At 43.1% G+C, this 24,444-nt stretch overlaps 3 protein-coding genes and 2 non-coding genes across 5 annotated transcripts; 4 read left to right on the top strand and 1 right to left on the bottom strand.

Moving 5' to 3' along the window:
- The first annotated feature begins 503 nt into the window (after positions 1–503).
- kri1 (KRI1 homolog) lies at positions 504–11,221 on the top strand. The gene is made up of 18 exons (XM_056287986.1): positions 504–652; positions 920–996; positions 1,156–1,261; positions 1,344–1,443; positions 1,524–1,581; positions 1,664–1,713; positions 1,797–1,893; positions 2,025–2,102; positions 2,265–2,374; positions 4,146–4,371; positions 4,522–4,692; positions 5,023–5,095; positions 5,182–5,300; positions 5,902–6,064; positions 6,195–6,325; positions 6,982–7,046; positions 7,147–7,242; positions 7,346–11,221. Exons 1-18 carry the CDS (start codon positions 568–570, stop codon positions 7,857–7,859), a joined length of 2,319 nt encoding a protein of 772 aa, XP_056143961.1. The 5' UTR covers positions 504–567; the 3' UTR covers positions 7,860–11,221.
- LOC130120247 (Z30 small nucleolar RNA) lies at positions 6,470–6,567 on the top strand. Its single transcript, XR_008810950.1, has one exon. It is a non-coding gene; the product is annotated as a Z30 small nucleolar RNA (small nucleolar RNA).
- A 747-nt stretch (positions 11,222–11,968) lies between the features above and the next one.
- spc24 (SPC24 component of NDC80 kinetochore complex) lies at positions 11,969–19,843 on the top strand. Its single transcript, XM_056288008.1, has 6 exons — positions 11,969–12,017; positions 13,592–13,770; positions 15,711–15,855; positions 17,895–17,999; positions 18,311–18,387; positions 18,502–19,843. Exons 2-6 carry the CDS (start codon positions 13,602–13,604, stop codon positions 18,606–18,608), a joined length of 603 nt encoding a protein of 200 aa, XP_056143983.1. The 5' UTR covers positions 11,969–12,017; positions 13,592–13,601; the 3' UTR covers positions 18,609–19,843.
- Positions 17,669–17,765, top strand: LOC130120248 (Z30 small nucleolar RNA). The gene has a single exon (XR_008810951.1). It is a non-coding gene; the product is annotated as a Z30 small nucleolar RNA (small nucleolar RNA).
- A 166-nt stretch (positions 19,844–20,009) lies between the features above and the next one.
- Positions 20,010–24,054, bottom strand: s1pr5a (sphingosine-1-phosphate receptor 5a). The gene is made up of 2 exons (XM_056288002.1): positions 23,845–24,054; positions 20,010–23,084 (listed from the first exon to the last, which is right to left on the bottom strand). Exon 2 carries the CDS (start codon positions 22,744–22,746, stop codon positions 21,541–21,543), a length of 1,206 nt encoding a protein of 401 aa, XP_056143977.1. The 5' UTR covers positions 22,747–23,084; positions 23,845–24,054; the 3' UTR covers positions 20,010–21,540.
- Positions 24,055–24,444: the final 390 nt, after the last annotated feature.

The following is a 24,444-nucleotide window of genomic DNA, read 5'->3' as shown; positions in this document are numbered from 1 at the left end:
TTCTTCTAGTAGGCTTTATAAAGATAAACAACCTAACAAGAAGCCTCTAGCGTTAAGGACATGAGGAGCTCATGCATATTTAGCTCAAAATTGATTTAATGTCCACTCCTGTTTCTGCTGCAAGCAATATTGCTCACCAATATCGTCTTGGGAGAGCTGTCCATATTGTTTACTGAATGGAACATTTTACTGAGTTTCAGAGTTTGAAAACAACCAAGACGCCGTAAATCTGTAGAAACACCAGTGATTGATGATAAACACCGAGCGTCTTACTTCAACGGCAACTCGACTCGGGAGATTATGAGACATTTTAATTCCACCCTCAACATTATTACAAGCAAATATAAATTGGTAAATAATGTGAAGTATGTCCTCTACTACCCTCTCTGCATGTATCTCCATGTATTTACGCGCCCCCTTGACCCCCGACCCGCGGTCTGACCTTTCAACTCGCTAACCGGAAACCACGTGACACACATCGTTCACACGTTGGGAGCCGAAGGGACAGCTCTGCGTGAATTTAACTAACGTTTTAACCCAATAAAAGCCAACACGGCAAATGAAGTTATGTCGGGGAAATCGCAGCTGAAGATCAACTCCAAGTTTGCGGAGAGATATGGCAAATACAGACAAAAAGAAGAGTTACAAAGGCGTAAGTTTGTTACTGCTCGCTAGCCAAACCAGCTAGCCGGCTAGCTGGGGGGGGGGCATGCTAACGTGGAGACCGAGATTAGTTTGTTTTATACAGCGTTAACGACGAGGTTATAAACGTCAGGAAATCCAATCAATCACTTAATTCGGTGCGCTTTACATGGTGTGAAGTGCACAGAACAAAAGGCTAACGTTCAAAGAAAACAACAGACTGACTAACAGTTTAATACGTCAGATTGAAGATTTTTTTCTTCTTGTCATCGTACAGTAAAGGATCGTTACGGAGACCGAGCCGATGACGACGAGTCTGAGTCGTCTGAGTCGAGCTCTGACGAAGCTGAAGTGGTAAGCGTCAGTGTCTCGCTGTCTTTCCTTTCAGTAACCTCGTTAGAGTTAAACTTATCTGCATATCGGCGTTTCAGTGATGTGCAGCTAAAGAGGCATGCTCGGATGAGTCTGTATCGATCAGCTCTGCTTGTGGTTGTCGCTCTCATTGGTCTATAGGAACTTGACCCCAAAATTGAAAGGGACTTCTACAGAACGCTGTCGCTGCTTAAAAGGAAAGATCCTAAAATTTACCAGAAGGATGCCAAGTTCTACTCTGACGAAGGTAACAACAAGCACAAACCGCAGTGTTGCTCCTCTTCTTTTTTTTGTTGTTGTTCTGAAGTATTCTAATCCATTTTGTCTAGATGAGTCCTCCAGCGATGCCCAACCTTCTACCTCCAAGCAAGCAATTAAGCCCATGTATCTTAAGGACTATGAACGTAAAGTCATCTTGGAGAAGGGAGGGTGAGTGAGCTTATCCTGTGAAACGTGCTTTTCCAGATAATTGTTGAACTACAAATTGACTGATGATTACTTAATACCAGTAATTACGAAGATGATGACGACGAGAGTAATGACGAGGAGGCCATCAAGAGGAGAGAGGTATGCTGTGTTTTAAAATATGTTTTATTTATGAATTTGACAGTGGCAGTTTTACATTTTTTTTTATTCTTTACCTTTGAAGAGAGCTGCATCTCCTACTTACATTCAAGAGCAGAGGGAACTGAAAGAAAGGTAAGGCTCATTCAGTCGTGGGGGGGTCAGCATTATTATATTCTGTCCATTTACCACTTAACAATAATAAAATCGTTTGGCAGCTTCCGTAAATTTGTCCAGGACAGTGATGAAGAGGGCAGTGACGGAAAGGGGAAGTCACAACTGCTGACTAGGAGGACCAAAACACAGGAAGAGAAGGTCAGGATTTATTAATATTTTACTGGAGCATTCATCAAAAAGCTAACTATCTAGAATTGGCGAGGGTATAGAATTTTTTTTAATTAAAGAAAGTTAAACTTTATCACCCTGTAATCTGCATCTGTTCATAGAATAAAGAGGAGGCGGATTATGTGGAGTGGCTGAAAGGCCAGACTGAGCTAGAGGGTTCTGAGGAAGTGCAGGACATGGTGAGTATACGTGACGTGAATTTGTGAGGAAGTTACAAAACAGATGAAGGAGCGCCTGTAAATGGGAGACAGACCCTTTGTTTATGTCAGATGTTGTTTTTTTTTTTGTTTTTTTTTTTTGTTTGACTAAACACTGGATGGGATGTGTTTGTTTTGAGACAGACGTACCTGAGAGACTACTGGAATGACCCCAAGTTAGATGAGAAGGAGTGCTTCCTGAGGGACTTTGTCCTCAACAAAGGCTACGTGGACAGTGATGATGATGATGACAGGTAAGTTGTCATCTTTTTGGATATTTGAGTGACTTTTCATTGGCTAGGGGTGGGATGATATGAAAAGTTCATGTCATGATTATCCTGGCTGAAATAATTACAATTCACAATATTATCCAGATAATCATCAAAATATGCTTAAAACTCTTAAATTGGCACTAAAACATACTGGAATCACCTTACCTTACATTTTCTTAAGAAACATATTTTTATTGCATCACTGATAGACACACATCTTTTTACAAATTCGAATGTACCTGACTGATTGACTGAGTGATAATAGTTAGAGTGACTGGCTGACTGAATGATCAGTTTGACACATTGGGGCGCTGGATCAGGTGATCAACAACAGTTCCAGCTAGCGGCAACTAGCGATGTCACTGAAGTTACACGAGTGGTCGGCCGACCAACGACGTTGCTGATAAACAGAAGTGGGAGTTTCCCTGTTGGCCGTGAATCAGTGCAGTGGTTCACACACCAACAAACGTAATATATTTCTGCTCGTGGGTACTACTGAAATGCTTCATTGCAAAAATGGTCCAGTTGACAAACACCAGTGCTAAAAGCTACACGCAGTTAGAGTGAAAATTATTGGCATCTTCAGAGAGTTGGTGGTAAGTGAAATGCATTTATAAGGGGTGTAGTGCCCAATACTTTCCAGTGGTCATGGCAGCGTTGATTGTAGCCAGGTAATTATTTCATATGAAAAAATAAATTGCCACTATTTAGCTGTATAAATAATCAGGGTTTGAAAACTGCTGTTCAGTACAGCCGCTGTTTATGGAACCGATGTCAAAACAGCTGCTTTTTGGTATTTTTACTATATTAATCCCCATGGGTAAATTCCTCTGCATTTAACCCATCCTAGCTGTGTAGCTAGGAGCAGTGCGCAGCCTGAGGACCACCTCCATTTCATCTTGCCGTGCCCTGGTCAGGGGCACAGTCAGGACTCAGGAGTACTAACCCTCACATACGGGTCTTTTTTAAACGTAGTTGTGCTTAAACAGCTGCTTTCTAAACATAGTTGCGGTCCAGCAATATACTAGATTTTAACGTAGTTTTATTGAACATCCTTCTTAGTGAAAAACAAACAAGGACAGAAAGTAGCACCCAGCAGGTAATCACAATGACAAGTTGCTCTCCTACGCCAACATAGCCTCCTTCACCGTCACACTGGGCTCTTGAATGATCCCATGATGGATGGATGGAGGTAGCATCTTGGAGGATGCTTTTCCTTCGCAGAACAACCAGCCAAAAAAAAAACAACAGACAATCACCAGTCAGCCAACAAACAAGAAATACTTAGCTGGTCATGCAGAAAAGACAGTTGGGGGGGAAAAAAAGGGGGAAAAAAATCTCCGAAGTTGGAAACAGAGTTCAGTCAAAACTCCACACCAAACACCCGATCTGTCAGCGGTAGATGTGAGTCGCGCATGTGCGAGCGTATACAGTTTACAGCACGTAACTCTCAGCATGCAGTAGAGAGAATGAGAAAGAGCTTTTTCAAGTCACTCGTGAGGATATTCATGATTATCCCCATTTACGGTTATCCCGATAATGGAAATTCACCGTGATCTACTTTTCGTGAGTATTTTTTATCACGATCCACGATAAAATCCTATATCATCCCATCCCTAGCTGGTAGTGCCATCTTCTATGGATTGATAGAATCATAGACATTCATACTCAGCCATATAGAAATCAGACTTGAGAGATCAGGCTTGTGGTTTTACAACCAACTTGAATAACTTCTTGCTGTTTTTGTGTCAAGGATCCCTACTTATGATGAGGTGGTCAAGGATGTGGAAGATTCTGAAGAGGAGGGAGAGTCTTTCCTGGAGCGCCAAGAGAACTTTGAGAGAAGCTACAACTTCCGTTTTGAGGAGCCTGATGCTCAGCAGGTCAAGACCTATCCCCGCAACATCGCCACCTCTGTCCGCTCAAAAGATGAGCGTAGAAAAAGAAAAAGGGATGAGGTGAAAGAGAGAAAGAGAAAGGTCAGTCAAATTACTTGAAAATCTACCTCTATCTGACCATGCCTTGTGATTCTCCCTCCTTTCACACTTTCCAGTACCCTCTCACGCGTCATTATCTGGCTAACACGAGCCTGTCCTCTCATGTGCTTCACTCTCTTTTGACCATTCCAGGAAAAAGAGCAGAAGCATGAGCAGCTGAAGCAGCTGAAGAATCTGAAGCGGAATGAGATCATGGAGAAGCTGAAGACACTTCAGGAGCTGACTGGAAATGAGCAGCTTGCCTTCAGTCAGGCTGACCTGGAAGGAGAGTTCGATCCGCAGCAGCATGACCATCTCATGCAGGTGAATAGATTTAAAACACTCACATGGATATCAGAATCGGAATAAGAAAGAACTATTTGTCAAATCTCCAATTACCAGCAATTTGACTTGATACATTGCTTACTGTCACATTCAGTCATGAAATAATTGTCAAAAAAATTATTTAAAAAGTCAAAAGTGCTACAAATGTATAAGTTACCACAAATACATATATAGAGTTGGTGTTAATGTATATTAAACATGGAGTTCACTGTGATGACATATCAAGAGTTACAAGGTTGTCTTGGTTTTGTTGTGTTTCTTAAATCAAAAAAGTTTGCTAATAATTTATCAATATTTTATCATTTGCAGAAATTCTTTGGTGATGAATACTATGGCGTGGAAGAGGGAGATAAGCCCCAGTTTGATGATGATGAACTTGAGGGTGAGAGTCTGTTCTTTAATATATCGGTCAGTGTGCCGGCTGCATTCTATCAAGATATAACTCATGGCTTATTTTATGTGTCAAAGAACCCTGGAACTGGGACACATGGACGGGAGAAGCAGACCACGGTGGTAAGGGAGAAGAATATTATGGAGAGGAATATGATGAGACCCAAGAGCCCCACTGTGACGACCAAGACTTCATTGTGAGTTGACCCAGTTGCATATCGATTTTCTCTTTATACTCACTTGGGTGGTTTTCTCCAGTGGCATACAGTATTAAAGGCACACTGATAGTAACATCCTAACCACAAGTATTGTTACTTTATTACAAAATGAAAACGCGTTAAGGCTCCAGTTATAACATTTAGCACCTAGGTTGAAAGCATTAACATGTGTAACAACTTGCCTGATGTGCAGGTCATTTATCAACAACAGTGTGAGAGTTGTTTTACTGTCCAGCCGCATGACATTGATTTCTAGTTTCAAATTCCACTAACTTAAAAGTCAAATACAGTCTTGCGCGAGTAAGGGAGTTTCTGAATTTTGAGGGTCATAATGAAGCACGATGGAGGATTTGCAATGGCTGAATGAGGCCAACAGCCCCCCCTAGTGGCTAAAGGTGCTAATAATACTGGTTCTCGACAGGATTAAAGAATAAACACCATTGATGAAAAGGTACTATCGTGACGAGTCTCTTAGGTAATAACTCATTTGATGTATTAATAGGCACGAGGAGCTCCTTTTTTGTTGATGGTGGTTGGAGTTGGGGTAGCTTGCTTACTCGAGTTTGTTCTTTTGAAACAGATGGATGCAGACTATGACCCTAGCCAGCAGACCACCTCCAAGAAGAAGAAAAAGAAAGAGAAGATAAAGATGAAGAAGGAGAATGTCCCACAGATGGGAAAGAAGAGAAAAAAGTCTCCCTTTTCAGAGGTCATCACAAAAAACAAGCCAGTGTTTAACCCACGTAAGTGTCAATAAATTGCATTTTGCCCAGACTACTGGGCCATAACTAAGCAATGTATATAACCCTAATTGGTGTTTCAGGCAGCACTTCAGAGAGAAACTCGATTTGTTATTCATTATGTGTATTTTAGAGGAAAAAAGCTTTGAGCAGTACCTGGATGAGTATTATAAACTGGACTACGAGGACATCATTGACGACCTCCCGTGCAGGTTCCGCTATCGGCAGGTTCTGCCCAATGACTTCGGCCTTACCGCTGAGGAGGTGAGATTACCGATCTGTGTAATGTAGCTCATCCACTGGCTTGACGTCAACATGCGGTTAAACCAGAAGAGGTTTGTGCTTGATGAGAGTGCTTAAATATTTGATATAGGCTAAGATGATTGATAATGCAGTAGTCCCTGATTCCTACACTGATGAGCTGTAATAGACTGACCTGGTATTGCTACTCTGTGTGGGTGGCTCTGACCAGGGCATGATCTTAGTTTAATCTTCTCTCTGAGTGGGCCAGGGATAGATTAGAAAACATCCATCCATCCATTTTCCAAACCAGTTATCCTGCTCAGGACCGTGGGGATGCTGGAGCCTATCCCAGCAGTCATTGGGCGACAGGTGGGGAGACACCCAGGACAGGCCGCCAGGCCATCACAGGGCCGAAACAAACAAACACACACACACACACACACACATTCACACCTAGGGACAATTTAGTACGGCCGATTCACCTGACCTACATATCTTTGAACTGTGGGAGGAAACTGGAGGAACCGTGACCAAATTATCAGTATCTCAGTCAACCTTTGTGTTTCCCAAGGATGGATGGATGGATTACATGTCCAGAAAGGTTTTAGAAAGACATATTTTATGTGACCTAGCCTCTTCTAATGATAGAAAAAAAAATCTTATCTTTCTCTCCTAAGATCCTAAAAGCTGATGAGAGAGAACTGAACCGGTGGTGCCCTCTGAAGAAGACCTGCATGTTCAGGTTTGGAGTTTGTGCTTAAAAACAATTTCATTTAGAAATGAAATGTATTGTGTTATGTGGGTAAAATGAATTCATTTTAAGTAGTTTCTCATTCTCTTAGGTCTGACCTGGAAGAGAGGAACGATGTCAAAAACTATAATATCAAGGCACAGAATCAAAAGAGAAAGAAAGAGATTCTTTGCTCTGTATATTCCGAGTGAGTATAAGACGAGGCACATATGAGTCAAATACTCATAATCCAGTATAATTTGTGCAGCATTGCTAATTAATCAACCACTTAATCTAACCTCATACTACAGGGAGGATAAAGAGGTGATTGATGCCAAAACCAAGATGGGGAAGAAGAGAAGAGATCATCTGAAGAACATCGAGATGCAAGATGGCATAGGAGAGGATGGCGAGACGGGATCCAGTCAAGTCATCTCCACCGTTGACTCAACAGAAATGACACCAACTCAGGGTCTTAGAGAAGCGGGAGATGATGTAGAAGAGGAGGAAGAAGAGATCCTGATTCCTAAGAAAAAGAGGAAACTTGAAAAGGAGGCGCATACAGCTGCTGCTGAGGAGAAAATGGGTGGACCAGAAGTAGCCAAGAACAGGACTGAAAAGCCAAAGTGGCCCAACAAGAAACCCAGACGTCCAGGTGGACGCTTCAGTTCAGCACAATTTAAGGTTAAATTGGGCAGCCAAGAGTTCAGCAGACATAGACTTAAGGCCTACGGACTGAACCCCAAAAGACTGTACTTCAGACAGCTTGGCAGACAAAGACGAAAAGCCCAGGAGAAAAAGGAGAAGCAGAAAAACAAGAATTGACAGACTGGCTACTGGGCTGCTCATTTTCCTTTTGTTAGCATACAGAGTTGGCGGTATCCAGGTCTGAACCGAATAGGGTTTACAGTTGGAAGTCAGTTTTTTTTCTGTTGGGAAAAGGCTGCGGAAAATTGCACCGAGTCGGTTATAGTGCTCAGTTTCCACACATGTTGTCTTTTTAAAGTTGCCGTATGTAGTGGCAAACCTATTCTTTCAATCAAGGGTCTCAGCCGGACATGTATAAACTTTACATGGTTGCCCACAGTTGAATGGTTCGATGATAACATTTTAAAATAAACCCATAAGGAATCTCTGGCACTGTCATAGGGTCCTTAGCTTGCTATGGGAAACATGAAGGAGTTTGGTTTAAACACCCGAAAAAGGTCTATGGTCATTAGTAACTAAAGAAAACGGGACATTTTGTCATCCAAAAATTAACACTGTTGATAAGCTGTTCAGCAAAAAAAAAAAAAGTGCATAAAATGTGGTTTGGGGTGATATATCTGTGGACAACAGTGCTTCAGAATCAGGTTTATTTGCCATTTAGGTTTGCACACATGGAATTTGACTCCAATTTCGTGGCTGTCTCGGTGTACTTAACATAGAATAACAGTACGACAACACAACGATCTTCAGATGTATACACAAGGATGACTTATAGAGGCGAAATAAGAGGTGATAAAGTGCAATGGTGTAGAGAATATATCAGAGATGCTGAAATAGATGTTAGCAGGTTTTATATATATATATATATATATATATATATATATACATACACACACATACCTAAGGTAGACAGACATGGCAGTGTACCAGTATACGTACAATGTACAGTACAGTATATACAAAATGGTTGGATCTATTTGACAATGTTAAGCGTTCATTTGAATGACAGCCCGCGGAAAGAAACTTTATATCTGGTTGTTTTGGGGTGCAGTGCTCTGTAGCGCCTACCAGAGGGGATGAGTTGGAACAGGTGACCAGGGTGTGATGGGTCTGCAGTGATGTTGTCTGCACGTTTCCTGAGTCTGGAGGTGTGTAAGTCCTGAATGGAGGGCAGGTTGGCACCACTTATTTTCTCTGCAGACCTAACTGTCCATTGTAGTCTGTCCCTGTCCTGTTCGGTGGCCGATCCAAACCAGACTGATGGATGTGCAGAGGACAGGCGGGGTTATTGCAGTGTAGAACTGAATCCGCAGTTCCTGGGGCAGATTGAATTTCTTGAGCTGGCGGAGAAAGTACATCCTCTGCTGGGCCTTTTTGATGACTGTGTCTTTAAAAAAAAAGGCCTGAAAAATGTGCTTAGACACATAAGCATTTGTAACTGAACACCTATGGCAGAATTTGACCAACATCTCAGATATTATCATAGTTGCACAGAAATGTTGCGATTTCATCCAGGACAACAAAGGAAAACAACTAGAGGCTTTATGGTAGAAGAATATGGATGAATTTTTGGGTTTTTGTTTTTTTGTGCAGCAGACACCTTTGTGGATCTGCTTCTAAGAAAGTTTGCCATTCATCAGGAACTTGTACTTTTATACACCGATCAGCGGAAACATTAAAACCAGCTGGCTGATATTGTGTAGGTCCTTCTCGTGCCACTGAAACTGTTCTGACCCACTGAGGCATGAACTCCACAAGGCCTCTGAAGGTGTCCTCTGGTATCTGGCACCAAGACGTTAGCAGCAGATCCTTTAAGTCCTGTAAGATGCGAGGTGGGGCCTCCATGGATCGGACTGAAACAGTCACCAGTGCTGTAGTCTGCACTTTTCTTACCGCCAAACAGAAAAACATGATTAAACTGTAGTTTTGGCTGTAGTTTTCTGGGAAAGTCCGATCTGACAGCCTTCAAAATGAGCATGCACAAAGGCACTCTTGGTTTCATTATTTGTAGAATTTCCTTATATATTTCAGTTTTATCTTCATATTTTTTAAGTGACATTTACACAAATGAATATATGAAAGTGAGGGATGTTGGCAAATTTGACAAACAGGTCCTTTTAATGAATGTGACTGGCAGTTGTTGGCTTTGAACAGCAGGCTGGAGAAAAGAGGTTCTTTCAAGATGGCTCTTCATCAGCTGCAAAACAGCAGCAAAGAGCCTTAAAAATCCTCCGAAAGAAACAACCTGATGCTGCCCTTTGTGGAGTTAGTAACTTCTGAAAAATCAAAAAATGTGCATTGGTTGGTGCCATGCTTCAGCCAAACACAAGGAGACTTTCCCTTTAGACATCTTACCGAGCCGGCTGGATGTCTTGTCTCTTTTAGGGCCTCGTCTTGCTGGCTGGAGGACAGGACGTGTTAGTAACAGCCTTTCCCTCAGAGGTTTTAGATGCAACACTGCAAAGTCCAAGTCCAAAACACTTGTCAATACAGTCCAATACATCCGACTGTCAGTACACAATTATTCAGACATTAATACAAACGTCTCTAATCCATTTTGCTGATGCATTTATCTATGGTGTGCATTGTTTTGTCCACCTGCCACCAGATGGATACGCAGTAAGATGGGTGTCTGGATCATGTTTCGGTGTTTCTCTGAGAGCACCGTCGTAGCAAGCACAGGGAACTTGTGAGAAAACCACCACAAAACCATCAAATTGCTCAGATTCTACAAAATCTGAACAAAGTGGTGTGAAGGTGTACACCACAGAACACGAACTTATTCTGTATAAATGTTTTTGCAGTGTATGTATGTTGAGTTATCACATTACTCTTTATTTTGTGCGTGTTTATGAAACTCTTCCTGATGAACACACAACATTCAAAATGTGAAGTGAAAAAGCAGCTTTCGCAATTGAACCATCATTTCCTTTAACCCGCTTTTGAGGGAAGTATGCTAGATGGATAGAAATTGTGGCTATTTAAGTAGTTTTTGAATAGTGGATATTGAATTGAAAAATAATTGAACCCATTGATAGTAGATGTTGACAGTGCTCATACCTGTCTCTGTTGTCATAACATCCAGCTGTGCAGCTTTTTTTTCTTTTTTTCTTTTACAATCTGGTGTCTCTGAAATGCTGCTGAAATCAACTGAAAAGTCATTTAAGGAATGTGACAAAATAACACCCAGGTGTTGCTATTGTCTCTTGTCTTAACATAAGGCCTCATACACACACACACACACACACAACTTTCACCAAAAGAAAAGGAGGACGTCATCACCCTGACCTCTAAAACACACGTTTGTTTGTATAGAAATCTAAAGTTGTGTTGACCACAAACTATTTCATTCATAGATATTCCATCTTCTGTGTTTTAGGACTCAAAACTGGACCCCTTCCGTTCAAATCCTTACATTTATTGACCCTCACATTTATTTTATTGATAATGTTAACTGAACATCAATATCCTAATAAATAATGAACAAAGATAAATGATGGATAAAGTTGGCGATTTTTTAAAAAAAATATTGATCTTTTTATTCTTGATGCTCATACAAGAAAACAGAAAAGCAGGCACATTTCTTGTCCAATTTTGACACTTTTTTTTTTTTAGTGAAAACAATTTGCTGGACTTGTACCGACAGGCTAGATCGAGGAACTGAGCTGGGAAGGATGTGCAGCAGGTCCGGAAGCGACGCAAACGGATGACCCTCTGCGGCGACCCCCAACGGGAGCAGCCGGAAGTAGTAGTGGTTCTGCGGACCCTCATAGTTGTTGGGGTTTGATTGGTCTTTAATGGTTGATTTTGCAGCAGAAATACAAAACGAGTACTGGTGTAACTTTTTAGACAGTGTTTTATCTTTTTCGCAGTGTTTTGATAGAATAAATGATATTGCAAGAGTAATTTAGGAGTTAGCGCGCCTGTAACCTGAACCGACCCCAAAGTGACGTAACGCTTTTTAACCAATGGCGTGCGTGTCATTCAGTTGTACGTAGAATAAGACACATAGAAAATAATGGCAGTTCATTTTGATTGTAATCATATTTTTTATATTGTAAAATATAATATACAACTGAAATGTGTTGGTTATACAAAAAAAATCACAAGCAAAACGTAACTAATATAAGCAACTCGGGCGTACGAATGTAAATACCGGATGTGACGTCAGCGCGTTTCGGCGGTTAAGTTTGAAATGGCGCTGAACTAGTTCACAAAAAACATTTCTCCGATTCAGTACGCCTGTGTGTATTTAACACGATAACGAGGTAAAAGGTATGTATTTTTTCCACATAATAGCTCCATTGTGAGGTATCTTTGAAAAGTCTTGCTTTATGTTCTTCGAGTGCCTTGATGTTTGGTTCTGCGACGCTAACGAGTTTATGCTAAAGAGGCTAGGTCAAATTCTGTTTGCTTTGTTGTTTTAAATGGTGGACCAAACACAGCTGATATATATATATATATATATATATATATCCATCCATTATCCGAACCGCTTATCCCGCTGTCAGGGTCGCGGGGATGCTGGAGCCTATCCCAGCAGTCATTGGGCGGCAGGCAGGTAGACACCCTTTTTGTAAAATTGAACCTGTTAAAATGTCTTAATGCATAAAAAAAAGTCTTTTATGCATGCTCAATAATCCAGGTAAGGAATTCACAGAAAGTTGAATCGGTTCATCTGGACACAACGTTTATTGAGAGAAACGTTTCATCGCTCATCTAAGTGACCTCTTGAGTCTAAACTGACTGCAGGTATCCCCACCCTTATAAACAATACAGTGGCATAACGATCGGTTTCATATGCAAATTGCCGTGACCATTAACTAGAGTTACAATAGCCATGTGTACTATTCAAAAGAAAGCCACTTTTATTTTGACATTGTATTTTTACAACGAATTGTATTTTTACAACGAATTTTGTTCTCTGCATTTAACCCATCCTATTGTATAGGAGCAGTGGGCAGCTGCAGCGCCCGGTGACCAACTCCAGTTCTTCTTTCCATTGCCTTGGTCAGGGGCACAGGCAAGAGTATTAACCCTTGTTCACAGAGGATTGGGGAATCGTTGCAATTGCAACATTATAAGATAGCGACAGATGACTCTTAGGTGCCCCCCCCCTTGGTTCAGGGATGGTTGTTCCCTCTTCACATAGATCGCCTCTTTGACTCCCGTTCAAACCAGCGTTTCTCCCTATCAATGATGTACACATCTTTACCCTTGAAAGAGTGGCCACTGGCCTGTAGATAATTGTAGACCACGGAGTCCTGGCCTGACGCCTTAGCTCTTCTGTGTTGTGCCATCCTCTTCACCAGTGTCTGTTTGGTTTCCCTGATGTACAAGTCACAGCAATCCTCCCAGCACTTAACAGCGTACACTAATATTGCTCTGTATGTGCCGGGAGACCTGATCCCAGGGGTGGACCATTATGCCACTGTGCTGTTTAGAAGGGTGGGGATACCTGCAGTCAGTTGACTGAAGAAGTCACTTAGATGAGTGATGAAACGTTTTTCTCAAACATTGTGTCCAGACAAACTGATTGAACTTTATATGATCAATCAATCAATCAAGTTGCATTTTATATAGCGCTTTTCTAGCTGCAACAGCCACCAGTTAACCAATTCATTGAGTATGACAATGTATTATCTAAACTGTCCTGGCTCTCTATTATGCAGTGAAATGTAATAATGTTGCCCTCAGATTGCTTATTATGTAGTTATCTGAGCTAGCATCAAAATGTCTATCAAATTATCAAACTACAAGGAACTGAAGTGTTGAATGACTGCTCAGTGCACCATCAGCAAACAATATTTTGGTCATTATCTGATTTTTTGTTCTCTTCTTGCTTTCAGTGTCAACATAATGGCCCAGGCACATAATTTTGAAGATTTGGCGGAAACAGGGGAGGCACTAGTCCACTTAATTGACAGTAGCAAACCTGAGAATCAAATAAGGCTGGTGAATGGGGACTATAAGGTCTTGTATGAGCGACATTTGGAAACACAAAAGACCGTGTCAGAGATTTTAAAAGGTAAACAATTGAGTATTTCAATTAGCTGTTTCTCTTTTATTAAATGATAAATTTCATTTTATGTTTTGTTGAAATTAATTTGTCAAATGATTTAATTTTTGTTTTGCTGTAGTTTTATTCATCCTTCTCAGGATTATGATCCTTTGGTCATAGCTTGTCTTCATCTCATCATCAGCCACTTATCTGGGGTCGGGTTGCAGTGGCACTAAGTTAAGTAGGACACTCCAGACGTCCCTCTCCCTAGCAACGGCCTCCAGTTCCTCCTGGGGGATCCCAAGACGTTCCCAGGCCAAATTGGACATGTAATCCCTCCAGCGAGTTCTGAGTCTAGCCTGGGGTCTCCTCCCAGTTGGACGTGCCCGGAAAATCTCCAAAGGAAGGCCCCTAGGAGGCATCCTAATCAGATGCTCAAACCACCTCAGCTGGCTCCTTTCGACGCAAAGGAGCAGCGGCTCTACTCAGAGCTCCCTCTGGATGTCTGAGCTCCTCACCCTATCTCTAAGGCTGAGCTCAGACACCCAACGGAGGAAACTCATTTCAGCCGCTTATATCCACGATCTCACACTTTCGGTCACTACCCAAAGCTCATGACCATGGGTGAGGGTTTGGACTACAATTGACTGGTAAATTGAGAGCTTTGCCTTCTGGCTCAGCTCCCTCTTCACCACAACGGTCTGGTACAATGTCCGCATTACTGCTGATGTTGCGACAATCCGCCTGTCAATCTCCCACTCTGTCCTACCCTCACTCATGAACAAGACCCCGAGATACTTAAACTCCTTCACTTGAGGCGACAACTCATCCCCAACCTGGAGGGAGCAATCCACCATTTTCCGGTAGAGAACCATGCCCTTAGACTTGGAGGTGCTGACTCTCATCCCGGCCATTTCAACTCAGCTGCAAACTGCCCCAGTGCATGCTGGAAATCACATTCTGATGAAGCCAACAGAACCACATCATCTGCCAAGAGCAGAGATGCAATTCTGAGGTTCCCAAAATGGACACACTCCTCACCTTGGCTGCGCCTTGAGATCCTGTCCATGAATATCACAAACAATCGGAGACAAAGGACAACCTTGGTGGAGTCCGACACCCACTGAAAACATTTTTGACTTTGTGCTGAGAATGTGGACACAGCTCTCACTTTGAATATACAAGGACCAGATGGCTTGTAGCAACTTTCCCGGTACCCCATAATCCCGCAGTACCCCCCACAGAGTGCCCTGGGCTACACGGTGTCGTAAGCCTTCTCCAAGTCCTAAAAACACATGTAGACTGGCTGGATTCCCCTCTGAGAATCGCCACCTTAACATGGTGGAGGGTTTTGGGTGTCCCAGTGAGCCTGGGAGCTGTGTTGTAGGGCACAATATCTCCTGGTAAGGTCTCTCAAGGCAAATTGGTCCCAGGGGAGGGGCTAGACTAAGAGTGATTCCCAAGAAACCCAGTGAAATTACAATAGCAGAGCTACAGCACCTCACCTGCTCCTGGAGCCAGACCTAGAAAGGGACCTCGCCAGTGAGTGTCTGGTGGCCGGGCCTTGGCCCATTGGGCCCAGTCAGGCCCAGCCTGAAAAAGCAACAGGGAGCCACCACCCCGTGGACCCACCACCCACGGGGATGAGCATTGGGGTAGGGTGCAATGCAGGCCTGGCAGCAGGCAAAGGCGGGGACGGCGTGCTGACTTCCGGCATCACAGACTGGTCCTCAGGACGTGAAATAGTTTGACTTCAACTATGCAAATGCTTCCACAGTCCGCTATCCTTTGGCTTTCACTTTAACGTTTTGCAATATAGGATTTTTTTCTGACATATTTGAGATCTTGTGTGACATTTTTTATGCATCTAATGTGTCACTCCTGTGTTGTTTAATTAGTACCATCATCTTCATCTATGGTTCTTCCTGTTACCTTTCATCTCATCTTTTCCTTTCCTTCATCCCCAGATTTAGTCACGGCCGAGGAGCTTGTGGGCCAAGTGCTAGTGGACGTGGAGGAGCAGAAGACCCAGAAGAAGAATGAGCTTGATAGCCTGGGAGAGCAAGTTGGACAGCTCACATCCAAGAGCCAAATCAATGACTCAGAGATACAGTATCTTTTTTCATGTAGCATGTGTGTGTACATGAATCAGAATTCTTTATTTATCCCCGAGGGGAAATTGAGTTCTATTACAGACACTCATGCTCTAATAACTAAAAACTAACAAGATACAAAATACAAACAGAAACAAACAGAAATAAAAGATAAACAAGAAATAGAAATAAGAACAAAATATATCAACAAGCATGGTGCACATAACACCCCATCTATACTGCACACAACAAGCAGCACAAAACAACGCAAACAAAACTCGACAGGGGTAAAAAAAAATTAGCAATACAATGCAATAAAAAAAAAGAATACAAAACAAAAAAGAAAACATTCATGATGAGATTTTCAAATTATAGTGACCGTATTAATAAATAAAAATATTCAATATTTAACAAAATTTAACAAATTTGCTGGATGGAAGCAGTTTTGTTTGCATATCCCGGGATTGCTCCTTAAAACACCCCAATGGACGTTTTATGTGCAAGTATGTCTGGATAAATCGATGTTTGGATACTGATTGTTTTCATGCGTGCATGTATCTATGCTTCATGCGAGCGTGAATGCATGTATGTGACAGTAATTGCAATACATGTTAGTGTGCATGTCTATGGGTATGTTTGATTATGTTGCCATGGTGTCCTGGAAGCCACACACCTCCAGCAGAGAGATCTGGAAGCTCTCGGCGCACAGAGGCAGGTTGTCGAAGGTGGTGCAGCGGCCTGTGCGTCCGTGGTTCAGCTCCGAGTCGATGTAGAGAGCGTTGCCCTCGCCTCCCCCCACAATAATGGAGTCAATGTTTCCCGCCATGAACATGAAAGTATTCTGGAAATGTTGACTCCATTACTGTGGGGGGAGGCGAGGGCAACACTCAGAAGTCGGATAATGGCTGGTGAGAGTATCGGAATCAAATTTATGCATGACACTAGCAACTCTCTTAACATTCGATTTTTTCCCCAAATATTGTCCACTTAATATCAAGCACTTGAATATTCGATTTAGGCTTAAGTCCTATTCACATGGGTCTAGTATTACCTGGAGACCTCATATGATTTAGAAATTACCCCCACATCTATGTTTCGTGCAGTGCATTCACATGGGATAAGCAAAGTTTGTATTTTATTTGAATTTACTGACATTACCCCCCTGGATATTATTGAAAATGTCGAGGCTCCGCCTTACAGCTGCTGCTTAAATCTTCCTCCAACTTCGCCTTGCCCAGACATAGTTCATAATCTTTCGGGTCCTATCGCATGTGCTAACTCGCCACCTCCCCAACAGTGCAGGCGAGACGGGCCGGTGGTGCGCCCACCTCAGCCAGCGCGTGCTGGCCCTCACTTTCTTTGCAGGGATTTCACTCTTCTGGTGGATTTGAGCTTGCTCTTTCTGGGGATGAGTCTCCATGCTGTGTAGCGAGATGAGCCTCTTGAATTTGCACCCAAAATACTGTCAAAACTTTCATTTATAATTTTCCACTGCAGCCTCGATAATTCACGACCAGGAAAGAGGCAGAAAAAGGGTGCGGAGAAAACAAAAAACCTTGCTAAAAAAAATAAAAATTACGACCCCAAATTACTGAGATGCCAATTCGCACAGGACTAATATATCGGATGACCTCTGTGTTTGCCAAAATACGGTAGGTAATGTGCACTGGAGTTTTTACTTTACAAATTACAGACATGGCCGATTCATATAGGATTAAGATCACACGACCTCCGCAATTATTACAAATGACTAGAGGTCCCCAGGTAATACTAGTCCTATGCGAATAAGACATTAGCCAATTGTTGATTAATAATGCAGTGGTCCCTGTGTCTTGCACTGATGAGCCTAGATATAAATGACCTGGTATTGCTTCCCTCCGGGGATGGCTCTGACCAGGGTAAGATCTCGTTAATCTTCTCTCTGAGCAGACCTGGGACAGCTGACATTTTTGAAAATGCTTCTTTTTTTTATTTTATTTTTTTTAATCTTTTTTTGGCCAGATCAAAATAAACCAAGATGCGGGAAATTTTTTTTTACCCTCCTTAGCTTTCTCTCAGATTTCTGCAGAGGGAGCTGGAGAGGCTGAAAAATGCTGAACTTGAGCTTCAGACCTTGCAGCAAGAGGTGGATGAAGACACCACAGAAGTCATTCCTTCAGCTATGTAAGTCACCAAGATGTTGGAATGTTACTGTCTTCATTTTGTCCCAAGGACCAGCGAGCTTGCATTGCTAATCTCAAAGATGACATACTTTAAAAAAAAAACAAAAAAACCTTTTCTCCTGTATATAATTCCCTGTGTCAACTAACATGCCCAAAGAACATATTAATAACATGTCCGTCTGTTTTTGGGTGCTGGCATAGCGGAGCGACAATATGGAATTATTTTGTTTGGAAGTTGTAGGGGGGAGTTAAGATTGTTAATGGTTGCTCTTTTATTGAGTTTAGTGGGGTTCTGTTTTTCTTTTCGCACAGATATATCGCTCAGCTGTACCACAAAGTAACCCACATCAAGCTGGAGTATGACACAGAGCCACACGTCCTGAAAGGAGGTACTCACTTTTCCTACATTTTGTGACCGTTTTCACACACATTTGACTTGTTCTGTGGCTGCCAAAGTGTTTACATGTTGTCATGAGTAGTCAACATTTACTTTCTTATTGCAGTACACTACGGAACAGACCTAGCCACCCCCATCAACATTGACACCTCTAAGCGGTCGCGGTGTGACGTCAGCGATCAACTGTGGGACTTTGTCAGCACGAAGTGGTAGATGAGGGATGGGCGTTCACGCAAAAGCAGATGGCAAGAAAATGCTTGTCCTGTACATTTACTGTTTTGTTTTTTTATTTATTTTTATTTTGTGTAAATAAACATCTTTTGTCTTGGCCTTTGCAGATTGCTTATTTCCATCACTTTTTGCAGCATTGTTTTATTGCCAGAGCTCTCGGTAGGTTTACTATATGATAGAACTGGCTGCATGAGACATTTCACTAGATGTCACTCTAAATCCATAGATGTTCCTTAGCATGGACCCGCAAAGACCCCCGAGATGAAACCACGCTAAATATTTCTTATTGACAAGTCATTCAATAAGGTCTGGAATGGATAATGATTAGTTCTGAGGACGAGGCGAGCGCATTTGATGTGAATTCATACATTTCTTATTTACTTACAGACCATTTCTTGGGAGTAATTTTCTGCCACTGACATCTGTGGAAACGTACTCGTTTTTTTTGTGCTGATCTACCCACTATCGGTAAAGCGCGACTGAAAATGTGTCCGATGCTCATGGAAAACTGGCCCAAAATTATGACATCGTTGACCTCCCGAAGAACCAAAAGTTTCCTAGCGGAATTCCCAAGCTTTTGTAGTGTAATGTGTCAAAAATGGGATTAGAAGTGGGACAAATAAGAGAACCACGACAGTCAAAATAGATAAGAGCGTGAGTTCACAGTCGCTAATTCCCGCCTGGAAAATGATATGGGCTATTAAAACCTCTGACCTCCTTAAGAGAATTTCTGCCTTGTGCGGCGTGTCAGCGCTGGACACTTTGTATCACGTTTGGCTTACTCACAATAGGAATTGAAACAAGTTGACAATATGGTAACCTTTAGCTACCAGCGCTGTGCAATGATTGTCGGTGCAGCCCTACGTGTGGTTGAGAGCGAGTGGCATGGCATGAGGTGCTGGAAAGTTTCACATTCGCGTGTATGATAGTTCTTATGAGTGTGTGGTTTCGTTGATTTTCCAAACGATATGTAGGGCATTAAAGTTGCTCGTTTCTGCAACTTCATCTGTAGCCACAGTCGCTTGCCTATTCAGAGTGGTTAGGTAGTGGTTACTAAGATTTTTTTTTTTTAAATGCTTGAAGACTTACTCCGTGTCTTGGTTTAATTCGTTGAGAAGAAAACGTTCTGCACAACAAAATATGCATGGCATATGCACTTTGGGGAAAAGCGTCACTGATGGATCTCACACACACACACACACATATGTATGTATGTATGTATATATATATACACACATACACATACATACGTATATATATACATATATATGATATATCAGCAACGCTTTTCCCCAAAGTGCATATGCCATGCATATTGAGTTTACAGTATATATATATATATATATATATATATATATATATATATATATATATATATATATATATATATATATATACTTAACAGAAACACAGTTACCTAGAAAAATTTACTGTTTTTTTATATATATATATGCACCATTTTTGTCCCTTTTTCAAATATATTTGTTTATCTTTGTATGCATATGTATCAAGTTTCGATGAATCGAGGATGGGGGATTATTGTATAAATAGAAAAAACATGTAAAAACGTTGAGAAAGTGACTTAGTTGGTATTTCATTCGCTTGGGGCGTAAGATAAAACAGTGCACACGTTGTTCACATATGTCCATTGTTTGTTCGTGTAAAAAGTCAGCGTCATAAGTTAAGTACATTTGTGATTATACAAAATGCAGCTCATAAAATCCAGACAGACTCGGAGATTATTTTATATACATAATATATGGTAAAATCGTGTAGCAAAAAGACATACTGGGAGGGGAGAGGGGGGGGGATTACACACACAAATCTGATAACATGATTTTTGTCCTTTTCACTCGCTGCTGTTGTACTGAAATTGTGGCCGCGTACATTGAAACCCATATACTGTGCAATTTAGGATTTGAACGATTTCTATCGTGTAGACCGATCACATCTGCCACAGTTAACAGGAAAAAACCATATAAATATTTCTTCATTTCACAAGAGCTTGACCTCCATCAGGGAAGTTCTGAAGTCTGTTTTTTCTTCTTCTCTCTGCCAGGTTGCAGGCATACGACTGCCGTGTTCTAGTTCACAAAACCAGGAAGGCGTCGACGAGCTTCCACCGCCAGCTATTGCTCTTCAGCAGCATGTCTGCTGCTACATATGTTGAGGAGACCTCCAAAGCTGCGCAAGCCCACCAACACGAGCCGCCGTGTGACGTTTCCTGTGCGTCTTCAGCCTCTGATCTCCGTTTAGAGGCCCTCTACCCGCAAAACCTGCTGACCGCAGTTCAGATGAGAGAAATTACATGGTTTTGGCTGCAGTTTTTTTTTTTTTGGGTGTGGATGCTGCACGCTTTTTTAACAGCATGTCATTATGCGTTTGCTCCAGAGATAACGACGACGACGACGACTCGCGTGTTGTTACGCAAGTTGTTTGTCCAAAATCAAAAGGCATGGCATAATTTCTTTGTGTTTATGCCAAACTTCCTGTGTAGGAATCTACGTACTTTTCTTTTCTAGTAAAGGCGAACGTCGATGAAATGAAATGGATTTTTTTTTTCCCCACACAAGTATGTTTCTGTAACAACAACCTTTACGTCAGGCCCAAACAGGCCACAGTGCACAATTTCCAATTTATGAAGGAAAAAAAAATGAGGCCGATTTTCACAGTATGAACTAAAAAAACTTGATATTGGAGATTTCGAAACAGTTGATGGGCCCTTAAATACTTGGCAGAGTGCAATGGAAAACAACAGTGGAGCGGTCCTTGCATACAGTACATGCAGTCCTCTCTACGACAGTACATAACCACGCCACATCATTGTGAGAGAGCCGACCAGGGAACTTCCGTGGTCCATCTCTTACTCCAAATACCGTCTCTCATTTAACTTGAGTCGAGCTGAGCCACCCAGTCATGTCTTCGACATCCTGGGGTAGATGGCTTTGATAGCGGAGGGGGTGAAGTTCCCAGAGGACACTGTCGTGTCCACGCCCTCCAATCTGTGAGAGGCCGCGTCAGCCTTACTAGTGCTGCAGTCCAGGAAAGGCATGCCAATCTTCTTCACCTGTCCATCTTTAGTAAGGAGGCAGTGTCGACAGAGCAGTCTAAGAATAGCCCTCCTCATGTCCTTACTGGTCAGGGTGTAGATGATAGGATTTAGAAGGGAGTTAACCATGGCAATGCCCAAGAAATAGTCGGCCTTAAAGAGCACTTGGCAGCTCTTGGCCGGACAGCAGAAGTCCAGAAGCAGGAGGATGAAGAGGGGCAGCCAACATGCAATAAAGACCCCAAGGACGATGGTGACGGTCTTCAGCAGAGCCATGTACTTCTGGGACTTTCGGGCAAGGCCTTTGCGTTGTGGACCCGAACCCAAGCGCTGGGTGTTAAACTTGACAATGCGGAAGATGCGGACGTAGAGCACCACGATGGACAGCAGGATGGCGCTGAACACGGTGATGCAGAAGAGAATGTAACTCTTGGCGTAGAGGGGGAGGACGGTGGAGCACTGGTTCAGACTGCCCATACAGTTCCAGCCCAGGACAGGCAGGACGCCCAGGAAAACAGACAGCACCCAGCTAGCTCCGATCAAACCAAACATCCGCCCCTGCTTTGCCCCCTGGTACGGCTTCATCCTGACCATAGTGACATGGCGCTCGATGGCAATGGCTAGCAGGCTGATGACAGAGGCGGCCAGCATGATGAACACCCCTCCCTCCCTCAGAAACCACAGCACCGGAGTCATCTTTAACGTGTTGGCCCCGGATGTTATAATGTTCACCATGTAGGTGAACCCCGCGAGCAGATCAGAGAGGGTCAAGTTGCCCAGTAAGTAGTACATGGGCAGGTGGAATTTCTTATTCTTCCAGATCGCCAGTAGCACCACGGCGTTTTCCAGCACTATGAGCAGGCAGACCAGTAGGAAGGCGATGGCCTCTGGTTTGAGTCCGTCCCTGTACCTGTTCTCTTTCAGTTTGCCGGTGAAGTTGTAGTGCTCCATGATGACCGAGTTGCTCTGATACTCCCGAAACATCCTGAGCAGGTGGCCTTCGGAGGAGGTGAAGGGGACCACAGAGGGGGCGACAGCAGCGTAGGCAGCATGGGAAGCCTCCGTAGTCATTTTGGGGGAGGTTTTAAGCGCTAGACGTTGTCTTCTTGCTATGCTACGGTGTGCTTTTGTGATAGCATCCAGTGATCGGGTGTCATAAAGTCCTTCTGCAGGGCATGACCTCTCTCCCCTTTGGGATCCGACACAACAAAATCGACCAAAAAGGGGTGACAAGTATATTCCGTAAAAAAAACAAAAAACCGACAGGTTGAGTTTTTCTCCTTTTTATTTTGTCATGTGGGGGCTTCTGGTTTCCTGTCCTGATCAAAGAAGGCGTCGATTATAGGCGCATTATCCACTTGGAGTCGACTCTTCGGTGCCTAATCCACCAGGGGGCGCATGAAGCTGGCCTGCATAAAACCCAGAGAGAAATTGGAAGTATTAAAACAAAAACAAAGCAAAAAAAAACAACTGCAACATGACGATGATTAATAAAGTCAGCCAGCAAAGTCAAGTTGGTTTTGGGAACCCCTTGCAACACCTAACCAGTAAACGCGTGCAGGGCAGTGGCCTTCTATCGGCACGCGTTACACGCTTCACATATTTGGGTGTAATGTGTGAAAAAGAAAAGTCTCGGGGGGGTCTAACTTGTCCGCGAACGGATGACGAGGAGGGAGGAAACGGTCAGAAACGCTCGCGGCTCTCTGACGGCAATAAAATCAGCGCAGCGCCTCGCGCGATTACGCGTTAACGGATTTGAGTGAAAGCCGACCTCGAGCCGCTGTCATTAAAAAACACACCCGTCTGTGGATGAGGACGCGGCGCGTCCCACGAGCCCCGCAGCCCCGGACGGCTCGCAGCCCTTGCGGGAGCGCGTTTACGCCGCGCGCAGCTCTGACGCTCGCCGACTGACCATAAACCCCACAAATGCGCGCGTCCACAAGGAGCCACGAAGAGGCATTAATGAACCCTAATTTAGATTCTACTCGATTTCTACCCCCTCCCCTTCTTCTTCTTCTTCTTCATATAGTGTCCAAGTTTCGGGCAACACTGATCTGCCGAACAGCCCCTAAATTGACGGTAAATCTCTCCTCATAAGTCACACTGCCCTTGCCGGGGGGGGGGGGGGCAACGCGCGGAGGAAGGCATCATGAGAGCGGCTCAACCCACCTGAGGACGGCTGGGAGACAGGCGAGGTCCCTGGGCGCTGATGAACCGGGAGGTATCCCGAGACTGGAGCGGCGCGCACGCTGTGTGGATCAGCGCAGCCGGAGAGGCGTCGCAGTGTAGTGTGGGAACGGAGCGGAGCAAGACTCAGCACGAAGTGGGCTGGTCTTCACGTTTGCCCTTCGACGACTTTCCCCCCCTCCCCTCCCCTCCCTGCATGACCCCTGCTGAAGGGTTTGAACCGGGCTGCATTCAAACGATTTTTTTGTGTGGTGTTTTTTTTGTTTTGTTTTGTTTTGTTATGTGTCCTCCAGCCTGACGTCAAATTGTACGTTAGTGTTTGCGGTTGTGCTAAGTATTGGATAAGGCTTCTTCAGATCACTGTCAGGTGAAGGGTGCCGTGCTTATAGCGCTCGACGTGCAGAGGTAGACCATCACGCTTCACATTTAGCATTTTGTTTAAACTCCCAAACCTCTCCTCACATCCATCTATCTATCTATCTATCTATCTATCTATCTATCTATCTATCTATCTATCTATCTATCTATCTATCTATCTATCTATCTATCTATCTATCTATCTATCTATCTATCTATCTATCT

The sequence above is a fragment of the Lampris incognitus genome, chromosome 10, assembly GCF_029633865.1.
Source record: "Lampris incognitus isolate fLamInc1 chromosome 10, fLamInc1.hap2, whole genome shotgun sequence".
Taxonomy (NCBI): domain Eukaryota; kingdom Metazoa; phylum Chordata; class Actinopteri; order Lampriformes; family Lampridae; genus Lampris; species Lampris incognitus.
The sequence above is the reverse complement of the archived record's forward strand: the minus strand, read 5'-3'. Positions and strand labels throughout refer to the sequence as shown.